Raw genomic sequence first — 13,208 nt, 5'->3', positions numbered from 1 at the left:
GTTACACAGCTGCAGAGAACATGTCATTTCTATACACATGATTAGAAAACATGTTTAGATACACTGATCGGACAGGAGGGAGTTTATCTTTTGGACCAATTCATTTAGTTGATTTTGTACTATTGTGCATCCGCCACTTTTTTAGAATAGTGTTTGCTTCTAGAGACAGTTGAGAGATTTGCTGAAATTGAGAAATATTAGTGACTCTCACTTAATTTAAATGAATTCAGATAGCAGACATGCAGAGATAAGACTCTTAATTTGATCTCAACAGATCTGTATTTATGAAATTTGCCAAATGTTCCTGAAAGTAGATGAAATGACTGAATGACAATAAATCCCAAAAGATAGTCATTGGTGCCATAAAAATGGTCAGATTTCAATGAGCAGCTTCACTTAAAAACACTGTTATCAGCCTTCAAATCTAGCTTGAGTAAAGTCCTAATAATGTGGAAGAAAGGTGTTTCATTGGGCTCTTATCATTGCCTGCTTAAGAGCTACAGGCGTAAAGAACAAAAAACCCTGCCAAAGTAAATTGTAGGGGAGCCGTTGCCATGGTTACACCATTGGTAGATTATAATTCTTGTTTCCATTGGTGTGAATGAGGATGTGGTGGGGAGCTGAGGGTAGATAGACAGATTTTATGTGTTAATTACAGCACCGCTAATAACAGTATGTGATTCTAGTGAGGACTGAGTGTAAGGCCACGCACCAGGAGACAGAAAAAGAAGAAATACATATATACACACACACACACACTCACACACTAACACAACCAGAACAGCAGACGAACTCTAGTGTGGACTTTCATCTCTGTTATCAAACTGCTGATCTGATTTGCCGTGACTTACAACATCTATTTCTACAGATTCAAATTACTTTTGACAAAGCCCTTTTTGGTTTACATCAAGATTCCAAATTAATAATGAGAATAATCTGACCTGAAGAGATTCAACCATCTAAACTGTGAGTTTTGCTTGAGCTTGCAACTTGGTTGTCAAAAAGAGGGCCCCTGCTTTGTGCATCTCAACACTGCTTTAGAATCTGATCGTCAGACCTCGCCTTTACTGGGTGCCAACTGTCTTTCGGATTTGCATGTTTTACCTGGTTTAATCCACACAGTTATGGTTATACTGTACATTTACATGTCTGCACTTGCCTTACTAGTTTTAAAGTAATTCGTGTTGACTTCTTACGGGTGCCTGGGTGGTAAAGGGTTTTGAAGCAGCGACCATAAACCACGTCACCTGTCTGTGCCTTGCTCGGGACTTTGCATGTTGTTCCCCATCTTTCTCTTTACTGTCGACTCCATGATAAAGGCATTAAATGCTTGAAGTCAAAATCATGCAGTGCACTGTCAAATTTATGACTTTTTATGTAAAAATTATGACAAAAAAAACAAGGCCCTCAAATTATATACGCAAACATTTCCACCTATTCTTCGCTGATTACAATGTAATGTACCCACTCTTCACATCCTGATTCTTTTGCAAATCTACTTACATTCAAGTAGATGCCAGGTGAGCCTCTGATTAGGTAAAACAGAGAAATTATAAGAACGTCTTACCGGCAGTTATTGCAGGAGCACCACTGAGCTCCCCATTGAAGCCATTCTCTCTGGCTGAGTAGGAGGATGTGGCCAAGTGGGCGCCACCAGCCTGGCAGGTCCTGAACGCTGAGGAAGGGTAGCCATTGGCTCCGTGAGTGCCAGCGGGCTCCTGTCCTCTTGATGGGTCCCACTGGGGGGCACCGTCTTCTGGCTGTCGACTGTCTGCCATGCTAGTGCTAGCTAGCAGCAGGGGAGGGTGGGCGAAGGATGGGGTCTCTCCTTCTGGCTAAGAGATGGGAAGAAGAGACGGAGGGAGGAGCGAAGGCGAGGCACGATCAGAACCAGGCTTGTTAGTGTTATTCACTGTAATGTTTGCAATGGTACACAGAGGAGACTGAATACTTTGCAGACCAGAGGAGACTTCAGGACATGCAGCATCAATCACATTCACAAATCTTTTTTTGTCAGTCAGTCAGTCAGTCAGTCTGCTGCACCTCCACTCAGCTTCCCTGTCAACAACTCTGAAAGCACATCTGTGCTTGTGTGAAGGTGGATGTGAGAAATACTGCCCTTGGATGTAGGCGGGCAGGTGACAGCCATTGGATGAAATTCTATTGATTTGCGAGTGTAATGACTCATACAGCCAGTGGCCAAGGTAGAAATCACAACTGGATAAAAAAAAATGAACAGCAGACCTCGGATTGCATGACTCAGGGTTGTGGGGATGGTAGGTGGGCTCTGATCAATCTGGCAAGATCCAGTCTGATGATAGACAAATAGTTTGAACTAGATAGACATTGCGACATATTGTGCAATTTAAGTTGACATTAAGTCATGTGATTTCTGTGCATCATCATTTTTTCACTGAATCTGTTTCAATTGCACTTTCACCATTTCTCAAAAAACAAACTTTTTCGACTTTCTAACACTCAGGTTTTTTTAATGTGCAAATTGAAAATGTTCAAGCTGCTGAATGGAAACACACCTGCTGTCGGGATAACATGTGTATGAAAACCCATTCTGAGTTTAATGACCGATCAGAAACATGTGGAGAGGAGCTCAAACACCAGCAAGAGGGATACACTATTGATCAGCCCACATGATGGAGGAAGGAAAGGCAGCAAGATTCAATGATCTCTTGAACTGTGCAGATGGTGGGGGATGGAGATTAATGGGTTTAATGTAGCCTTGAGATCAATACACAGGGTGTGTATGTTTGGTCCTTAACTCAGTCTGTATGCTGTGAATAATTGAGTTAGCCGGATGAGTCTATTGGCAATTTTGATTATGTTTTATTGCAAATTGTTGTATGTACTTCCTCTTTCTTCCTATTGACAGGGATATCAACGCATGATTATAATTCGTGGTTGTTTCAGTCATACTATAACAACATCAGTATTGGCCTTCAAACTCCCAAATGAATCTGGACTTGGTTTGAAAGGGCAGAACGAGAGATAAACAAAGGAGTTGAATGGGAAAAAGACAATCGTGAGCCCACATGCAAACACTATTTAAAGGAAATAATCTGAAAGGGATTTAATTGTTTACAAGAGGGTTGTGGCAGTTTGTACTCCAAGCATGAGCCAAACAGCCTATGTAGCTGTGCGTAAGGGTATGTGTGAGAGAGCAATTTGTCATTTAGCTCTGCAGTCCACAGAGACCCAGAGATTAAAAGGAAGTCTGCTGGAGAAAACTGGAGTCAATAACTGCAGCCTATAAGACCGAGGTAGTGCTACAGTGAGCACTAGTCACTGCATACCCACCCAATATACATTCAATATACTGTTCACACTCTGCACACAAAGAACAGAACAGAATAGAATTGAAATAAAGACTAGAATAGGGATTAACCAACCAGGTGCACCTTTGTATGTGGAGTGTGGAGTAAATATGTGGAAAGATTGAAAACTATATCCAAATAATAGATAATAAGAAAGTAAGGCTTTCCTTAAGTATAGTTATTGTTAAAATAAGCAAATAACCCACCTTCTCACCTACGGACAATTTAAAGTCTCCAATTAATCTAACCTCAATCTGCATGTCTTTGGAGAAGTAGCTGAAGTATACCTGGAGGAAACCCACCAGACACAGGGTAAACATGAGGACTCCAAACAGAAAGACTGCACGCAAACCACAACCCTTCTTTTTACACAAACTAGTACAAATGTTATTAAAATAATGACACCAATCCTTAACATTTCATTAGTTTTATACGTTCTTGGTGATGGACCAAAGCAATAAAAAAAATGCGACAAAAATCAAAGGAATAGTAAGGCATTATGATGGAGCACAGAGCATTTAACACAGAGAAGAAACAAAATAGAACTGTAAAGAAAATGTGATGGCTGGTCGCAGCCTAAATGGATCCAAGTGCAGAGTCAATGAAGCTTTGCATGACTCAGCTTTGAAGGGAACATCAGTGTGAATGAAGTCTGTACAGAGACTCCGCAGCACAGCCTCCTTACCAAATACTCTTTGAGTCTCCATCCCAAAAAACCAAAGCAGTATATTTTAGACCGTCCCTTCGCTGTCACTGTCTCTTCTGTTTCTTGTTCACCAACTGAGCCCCTGCTCCACGAAGAACACTCTCGATATTAAAAGTCATAAAATAGAGGAATGAGCCTGCTGTCCTGGTGCCGCGTCTCAGTGCTCCCTGTCTGATGATGAAGGTCACTTAAACCTCTGTGGCTAATATCCAGACCGAACAACACCATGCTGAGTGGTGGGCAGGCTCTGGGTGACAGTGGTGGTGAAGGAGGAGGGAAGACATTGTTGCCTGGCTTACTGGAGGCCTGTCGAGCTGTTCAGTGTATAGTCTGTCTGTTTGTGAATAAGGGTGTGTTGTGTAAATGAAACAGCACCACCTGCTGGGCCAAAGCATGAAACAATAAATTGGGACTATTACAAATCATTATACACAGTGCATGCTGGGTCTTGAGATTAGGGAGGCATTAGAAAACATTATCATGTGAAACGGCACCTCTATCATCAGCATAAAACATAATCTGGCGACGCAATGCAGTACTGTGTCTCATCCCTGCTCATTAAGATGCATTGTATTTGGCCTATTTCTCACCATACACTGCGGTGTACAGTATGATGTGGAAAATCTAGGGTATCATTAACAGTGAGTAGCAAGGAGACAGGTGCAGAGAGTTAACAAGAGAGAACAGGGGGGAGTAATAAGAAGAATCTACTCAAGGTTAATTAAGTAAGAAAATGATGGAGAAAAGTGGAATACAGAGAATTGTGGATCACAATATATATTGCCCAGATGATATACTGTCCTCCAGGCATCGTGTCCAGTGGGAAGTGACTGTGTGAGCTGGTGATATGACAGAGTTAGACATCAGGCACCTCAGTAGACAGCAGGTCAGCTGCACTTGGCATAAAGCCTGTGGCTCTTTGCCAGAGGGATACTGAGTCTCTCCCTGCACCATGCACAGAATGGAACTGAATATAGAGCAGACCACAGGACAACTGGACACTTACAATCGTAACATGTACTCTGTTCATCCTCAAGATGAAACATCAGGATCACATTTTTAGGATTTAACTCAGACCAACCTCTTTACACCAAGTACTTTAATGCAATAGAACGATTGTTAAAACTCAGCAGTTTATAATGCATCTCTTTACTAGGAAAACATCTACATCGTACAATCATCAAATGAGCCAATCGTGTGGCAGCAGTGCACTGCCAGACAGACTGATTGTTTCTGAAAACTGCTGATCACCTGGGATTTTTATGTACATCATTCTCTGGAGTTTTTACTCAGAATGGTGCAAAACAGAAAAACATCCAGTGAGCAGCAGTTTTATGGACACAGATGTCTTGTCAAGGAGAGAGGTCAGAGGAGAATGGCTGGACTGGTTGAAGCTGACAGAAAGGCTACAGTAACTCAGAAAACCACTCTTGACAACTGTATTAGGCAGGAAAACATCTCAGAAACTAAACAAACTACTTGTCGAACAGGTGCATTAGCAACAACAACGAGGTTCCACTCCTGTCAGCCAGACAACAGAAATCTAAGGCTCAGACTCACCAACACTTGGCAGACAAAGACCAGAAACATGCAGCCTGGTCCGCTGAATGTGGATTTCTGCTGAGGCTGCAGATGGTAGAGTTCGAGTTTGGCACCAACAGCTTACACCCAACCTGCCTTGTGTCAACAGTCCTGGCTGCTGGTGCTGGTGCAATCGTGCAGGGAGTGTTTTCTTGGCAAAATTTGGATCCTTAAAACCATCAATCATCGTTTGCATGAAACAATCTATCTGAGTATTGTTGCCAAAAGCAAAAGTTGTCCCTAAACTAGTTTCATGAACACAACAATGAGTGAACTTCAGTGGCCTCCCCAGTCACACCATCTGAATCTAATAGGAACACATCTGGGATGTGGTAGAACAGGAGACTGGCAGCTTGAATGTGAATGTGTGACAGATCTACAAAGATTATGCAATGCTATCATGTCAACATCAAGGAGAATCTCAAGTGAATGTTTCCGACCTCTTGTAGAATCCATTCTACAAGGAGCTGAGGCTCTTTTGAGAGCAAAGGGAGTGTTAGTATCATGAGTGTAATATCAAAGCTGGTTTCTGTGAGCTATGTTTTGCTGGTACTTTAATTTTCTTTGGTAAATAAATGAGTAAAACAGAAGTTTACCTTTTCTGAACACTGTTGACTAAAACAGTGGATCTTCAAAGATATAACTGTACAAATTGAAATGGTATTACTGCATATTGTAATATTCAACATAACATTCAATGCATTCTGAGAGATAGTCTTAAAAATATCATGGTAAGAACATAAGTGCATAGCAACACAATATGACAGTATGGATAATAGTGGTATAAGAAACTAAAACGTTTCAGCAAAAGTCTATGAAACAAAGCTCCAGACGTGACATCAGGGGCTGGCTCTATACTTTAGTAGCTTAATGTGCATGAATAAATTGGGCTTTATTTTGGGGTATTGTTAGTATAACGAAATAATAATAATAATACATCTGTCAATATAATGTGTTTTTCAAGCAGTGCAACAGAGCTGTATTAAAAAACAATTAATCCAGAATTCAAGAAGAACTTATCTGTATGATATATTTATACTTGTTCTAAATATTTAATGATTCTGATGTATGTTTTTCCCACCAGGCTATTTGCAGGGTTTTCAACAGGAGCCAATCAAACTGGTTGCTAGGCAACATGTCCAGTATGTATGTATGAACCCAAACTGTGATTATAGCTTCATATTTGAAGTTACAGAGCATCTTAATGATTAATATTTACATGATAATGTCAATCCAAGTATCCCCAATATTTCCATGTACTCTGGCATGTACTGCAGCATGAAACTGAAGTGTTATGAAAGTGTTACAAGTACACAGAAGGATGAGTATTCACGTTCAATATCCAAATTATTCTGCACCTTTCAGCTACTGTAGCTCAAACTAACACTGTGGCATCTTTTCCAAGGAAATTATTTGTGACAAGATACATTTGTCACTGTTAATGTGGCGTGATGAAATGTATTCCAGCAAAGGATTGTTGCATGTTTTTCGTCGTATCAAAGATTTGAGTCAACCAACCAGATATATTACTTGAGAAGATGTTTTTGTATCAGAAAACCTGAAAATCATGCTGCTGTAGGGGGCACTTTTCCACACTGTGTCCTCAGAATAGATCACTCAGGGTACTTCTCCCTCCACTCTCTCTGATTTAAAACTGGAAATAGGTCATTTGGTGAAAGAGATGAACAGACCAGGGGAGAGCTGGAGCTAATCCCAGCTGACACTTGGCGAGAGGCGGGATATTGCCTGGACAGGTCACCAGCATATCGCAGGGCTGACATACAAAGACAAACAACAACACATTCACACCTACAAGCAGTTTAGAGTCTCCACTTAACCCAAGCTGCATGTGTTTGGACTGTGGGAGGAAGCCAGAGTAAAAACTCATATGCACACTCCACACAAAAGAGCCCTGGCTGGTCAAACCCCTTCTTTCTGTGAGGTGACAGTGTTAACCACTGCACCACCCCACTATTAAATAAGACAAAGACAAAAGGAGATTTTTGCAATGTTCTTTTTCTAACCAGAGAAGGAAATTAGGAAAAACACCATGATGGTTTCCAGCAACTCCCCTCTTCATATTCAACCCACACATTTGTATTGTATGCTGCCCAGTACAATCGGAGAATTGCATCCACTGAGCTGCAGTACTATAAAAATGATCAGTTCAGTGCCTTCACAGTAATTAACAAGGGAGGGAAAACTGTAACCTTCAATTATTCTAACTGTAGTTTCCCAGTGAGGCACAATCTATACAAAATGACTGAGACTAATGCACTCGTCAGTCATCATATTGCAAGAAAACCTTAGTGAAGTGGAACCAGCATTGCTTCAGCTAGGCCACTGTCAAGGACGAGTGCTTGCTGAAATTAATAACAATTCAAAGGTTAAAATTTATTTGACCATAAAAGCCAGATTTAAAGTTTTAATGACATTAATAATTTCTTTATATTAATGTATCATTATCAATCAATAATCCTGTTGTAATAAGTGCATTGGTTGTAACACATGCAGAATAAGAGAAACTGGGGTGTTTGGTTAGTTTACATGGATTTAAATCTCGCTGTCTTTTCTGTTTATTGTGTTGTAGGATTACTATTTTATTACTAAATTTTTATATCGAGGGTTTTTATATGGTAACAAAAATTATCTTCGCTCATGAAATGATCAAGCAGGAGCTTTCAGTTATTGGCAGATTGAAGGCTATCATACAAGCTACTCCTGCAGATCATTCTCGCACTATAAAAATAGCAATTAGCAAAGCAAAATTCTAAAGACAACATCTTAGAGTAATTAAATGTTTTCTGTAGATGGACCTGCAAGCTGTGTGAATATTCTAGCATTTCTCATTTGCTTCAATAAAAAGATGAAGCAAGACTGATAAACTGTGAATGCATCAGCCACAAAACTTGGGCCCGGCCGAAGTAATCAGCAAGATAATTAAGAACTCCATTTGTCATTTCCATGGCTCTTATCAGCTTCTTCACATCATTTTATCTGATTTCTAAGCCTCCTTTCACCTATGAATTATCCTCCCACCTGTTATTGCTTCTTCCCTCTTCACCTTCCTCCACCTCCTCCCATCACTGTTCATCTTCCTACTCACTCCTCCTCCTCCACCACCTCTCAACACGCTTCATCTCTCCCCTCACTCTGCTCTCCCTCTCTCCTCATCTCCCTCCTACGATCTGAGCGCTTTCACGAGCCACCATACCACAGTGCTTGTGTGCGTGTGCGTGTGTGTGTGCGTGTGTGTGTGTGTGTGTGTGCGTGAGTCACACAGATGCTGCATTGCAGGGCTCTCCTTTCAGGGTCGTTTCAATGCAGAAGCCTGAGAGCAGGAGTGGAGCTCTGGGATGCAAGATTGGATTCTTCTGAGCATTTGTGTGTGTGTGTGTGTGTGTGTGTGTGTGTGTGTGTGTGTGTGTGTGTGTGTGTGTGTGTGTGTGTGTGTGTGTGTGTGTGTGTGTGTGTGTGGGTGTGTGTGTGTGTGTGTGTGTGTTGTGTTGGGTGTGTGTGTTCATACATGTCTAAATAAATGTCTCATGCAGATATATGTCAAGCAGATATTTGAGAGCAGGGATATATGTATGCATGCCTAAGTGAGTCTGGAATTTTTCTTATTAAGTCTATTTACTCACTTGCCAAGAGTAGAATGAGAAGATAAGTACCACTCTCATGCATAAAGGTTAAATATACATCTGAAGTCAGCAGCTAGCTGGCTTAGCTTAGCATAAAGACTGGAAACACAACTAAACAACTCACCATCTTTAGGGGATAATAATGTGCCCTTTTTTGGCAAGGACCATAAACCTTCTGAAGGCTCAGCTGGTTGCCTGGAAACAGCTCCTGGCCAAAAATAATCTGCCACATAACCCCAAGTAAAACAGGTAATTGTCAACTTAACATTTTCGATTTTGCATGAACAATGCTATGCTTAAACAAATTAAGCATAGCATAATTAACTTTAGCGGTGTTAGTAGAAGTAGTACTAGTAGATAAGTACTTTGATTTGTTATGACAAAGCCAGACTAGTCGTTTCAAGGTCTATGGTAAATGCAGCTTCAATACCCACTTATGATTATTTAACATGAAAGGAAAAAGATGCTGAACAGCAGCATAAAAAAATGCCTCTTAGAAGCGTCATTTCAGGAATTATGGTATTAGAGTTGAGCCACTTCAGTCCGGAGCATCCCTCCTCAACGATACTGATTTGAGCTTGTCAACATTTTTTTTATTTTTATATTACATTTTTCGTTTGTATCTTTTTTATTTCTACACTAACTTCGGCCACTAGGGGTCTCTCTATTAAAACAATAATACATTAGGTAACGTATTAAAATTGTATTCACATTAGAAGTGTGTTTTTCCTTAGTTACATGTCACTGAAGATATATCAGAGTCGGGCAAAGCCCCGAATAAAGTGGATATGACACAATTAAAAGGCGAACAAAATGAAACGTCCAATTACCGTGAACAAAATTGTGGATTTATGGGTTTGAACATTGTTGGAAACATTTTGGATAATGTCAGCACACTAGTCAACACAATATATGTCATAGTAGACATTTTAATGGAGAATTATTATATATATCTTTAAGGCTACTGGGTTCTCACTAAATATGGACTTTTGTTACAATGAGTAATTCTCTTTTTTCATATCTTTTGGAATCAATCAGCAACCACTGGATGACTTTTTTATGTTAGCTATACATGATGAATGCAAATCAGACCATGGCACAAACCAGAGACAATCAAATTGCTTCTTAGTAAAACTTGAATTAGTTGTTTTAGTTGAAAGTTTCCCAATATGTTTCACTTTTTAACACATTTTGACCATTATGTGTTTCTGTCCAGACTATTACATCCTGATATTGTCTCGCCTTGAAAACTTGATTGCTCGTGATTTGCATGAAAATAATAGGAGGGAGAACAACCTCCTGACCCTCATATATACATGCATAAATAGCTAATGGCAGACGCACATTAAAAAATATCAACTCTAACCCACCATCCACTACCTGGAACTCTGTCTTTGTACGAATGCAGAAAACAAAGAGAAGCCATGAAAGCACGACTGCGATTCAGTGGGCCTTGGTGCTGATTGTCTCACTAAAGCAGCTCTTCTCTTCCCACTCAATACCCACTTCCCACTCACAGCTCCTAGCAGCCTGCACTCACATGTACATCCACCCACACAGCTTTTTCATTTGTGAAGGTACTTTCAGTCGCTCTGTCTCTAAAATGTTTCTTTTTCTCTTTCTGACAGGTATTCACCATGTCTCAAATGTTAAGGATAAATGAATGTGGTTCTGAAAAGGTCTCAGTGCTGATCCTGTATGGGGTTTTAGCGTCATTCAATCAGGCATGGTGAGGCGCCGCAGCAATAATGGTGCACAATAATGCTTTACCTCTCATCATCATATTGCTAACAATATTATGGCATAAGAGCAGAAACATGGTCTGGGCTACATGAGTGTATTTTAGCTTTAGATTATTGTATTTTAGCCTAAAATGTCACATTCATGTGAATGTTATAGTTGTAATATTTAAGGGGTATAGCTAGGTTATAGGTAAACAACAGGAGGGTAAAACCAAAAGTGTTGGTGCATGTGCTTCAGGTTAATCTCTGAAAACAAAGGTAATGATACTGCATATGAAAAGGCTGAAATAAAGTATATTAAATATTTTAGTTTAAATGGTAATGAATGTAATTGGGGAGAGAGATAATGCTCACATATAACACCTACATGAAAAGTGACAAACAAGTCTTAGTCAGCTAGTGCAGAGACGTGAGAGGTGTAATGGGAAGTAACAAGAGCTTGTGCAAAGGAAGATGGGGCAGGATGTCTTTTTGCAGGAAGATAATCATTTCTTACAAGTTCCGGGGGCTAAATTGTTGCACAGACAAATTTAGTTTGTGATCTTGCAATCTTAGAAAACAGCAACCTCATTTGGCAACACATCAGGCATCCTTACCTGGTCAGTTGTTCTAGGACTTGAGAAGATGACACAAGCTGCCCTCTCTCCAAATCTCACAGGGTTGGTGTCAGGATTTTTAGAAGATTACTGAAAGTCAAGTGGGGCCAGGATCACAGCTGCACCTGTTAATTATGAAAAAGAACATCAGTATAAATATATAATATAATATATATATTTGTTTTATTTCTCAATACCATATTAGCAAAGATCTTCTTTTCTGGGGGACAACAGAAAGAAAGAAAGATAGCTGGAGCACATAATGCAATAATGTCAACAGATTTTGGCAATATTTGGTAAGAGAAAAGGGGACCAAACCAAACTGGTTAATTCCAGCTATGTTTCTTTTAGCTATTCCACACAGCAGAGGCACGAAAGATGAAAAATTACATACACATCTCTGTCCGAGCTTTAAAGACCATAAAAATACACCAGGGAATCGGTACAGGATTAATGATCGTGGGTTGCATTAAAAACTTATTTCGGAGCTGTTGTATGAGACTGCATATGTTCCAGTAAGGTGCATATAACAAACTGGCAATTATAAACAGTATAAACACATATCATCTGTTGTGGAGATAATTTGCATATAAACTCCAACTGTTCAACACAATAATTTGTTCGTTGTTTAGTGATGTGGTGAAATAGTTCATACTTGATTAAAAAGATGGACATAAACAAATGAACAAATATCATAGAAAAACCTGAACATAATGTATTTAAATGAAAAAATTGAGTTGACTAAGCACCTTAGTATATACTTATACACTAACTGAGTAACGTCATGAATACTCGGTATTCTCTCTACTACATCCACTAATAATTCACCTTTGGATACAGGGACCATCAGAAAAAAGGCATTTGATTTTCTGAAAAATGAGCTCAGATCAAGGATATTAAAAGAATCTACCTATTGATAACAGACCTATTAATAATATAAAACATTTTACCTGCAGGTTCAAAATTACTGAAAAGCTGCAGGCTAACAGCAATTGTCATGTTTTATTGACAGTGTTAAACTTAAACCTATACAGCAAAACTGATATTACAATCTGCTAAAAAAAAAAAGCTGTTACTGTATCTATCCTACTTCTGCTTTTATCATTGAATCACTACAATTGCCAGTATAAACAACGACATTTGTAGAGGATCAAACTCTGTAAAAGCACATATGCATCCTTTGCAGTAGATACATTACTGCCACAATCATGAAATAACCAGCATATTCCACTTCTGCCCCGTCCTGCAACAGAAGTATGGACAGCACCTTAATAATTATAAATTTACTCATACACAGTTTAATACAACTTTAAGAGCAGAGTGCTGATGAGGTCTGCAGCTTTTCTGAAAGATCAAAGCTGAGTGAGTGAGTCAGCAGCACCACAAGCCTTTTCTTTACCATATAACAAAAAAGTGAGTATGCTCTTACGTCATACTGAATAAAAGGGGAGTTGGGAGTTGTGGAGTTGTGGAGGTGAGAAGAATGAAAAATGCTTGCACACCTGGGATGCTAATATATTTATCTAAAAGCAAATGCAGCAGTTGGCTGATAATCACACTGAATTGCGATTTCAGTTAATGTATTCAATCTCAAAATCTATTTCAATCACTGA

At 39.5% G+C, this 13,208-nt stretch overlaps 1 protein-coding gene across 1 annotated transcript in view; it reads right to left on the bottom strand.

The window, feature by feature from the left end:
* map2 (microtubule-associated protein 2) overlaps window positions 1–13,208 on the bottom strand; it is a 73,559-nt gene that overhangs the window by 30,193 nt on the left and 30,158 nt on the right. Inside the window, exons 3-4 of the mRNA XM_047342659.1 lie at window positions 11,596–11,720; window positions 1,568–1,835 (exon numbers count right to left, since the gene is read on the bottom strand). Of these exons, the coding sequence (XP_047198615.1) occupies window positions 1,568–1,778 (211 nt within the window). The 5' untranslated portion in view covers window positions 1,779–1,835; window positions 11,596–11,720. The remainder of the gene's footprint in view (window positions 1–1,567; window positions 1,836–11,595; window positions 11,721–13,208) is intronic.

This window comes from Hippoglossus stenolepis, chromosome 13, assembly GCF_022539355.2.
Source record: "Hippoglossus stenolepis isolate QCI-W04-F060 chromosome 13, HSTE1.2, whole genome shotgun sequence".
In the NCBI taxonomy this organism is placed as follows: Eukaryota; Metazoa; Chordata; class Actinopteri; order Pleuronectiformes; family Pleuronectidae; genus Hippoglossus; species Hippoglossus stenolepis.
The sequence above is the reverse complement of the archived record's forward strand: the minus strand, read 5'-3'. Positions and strand labels throughout refer to the sequence as shown.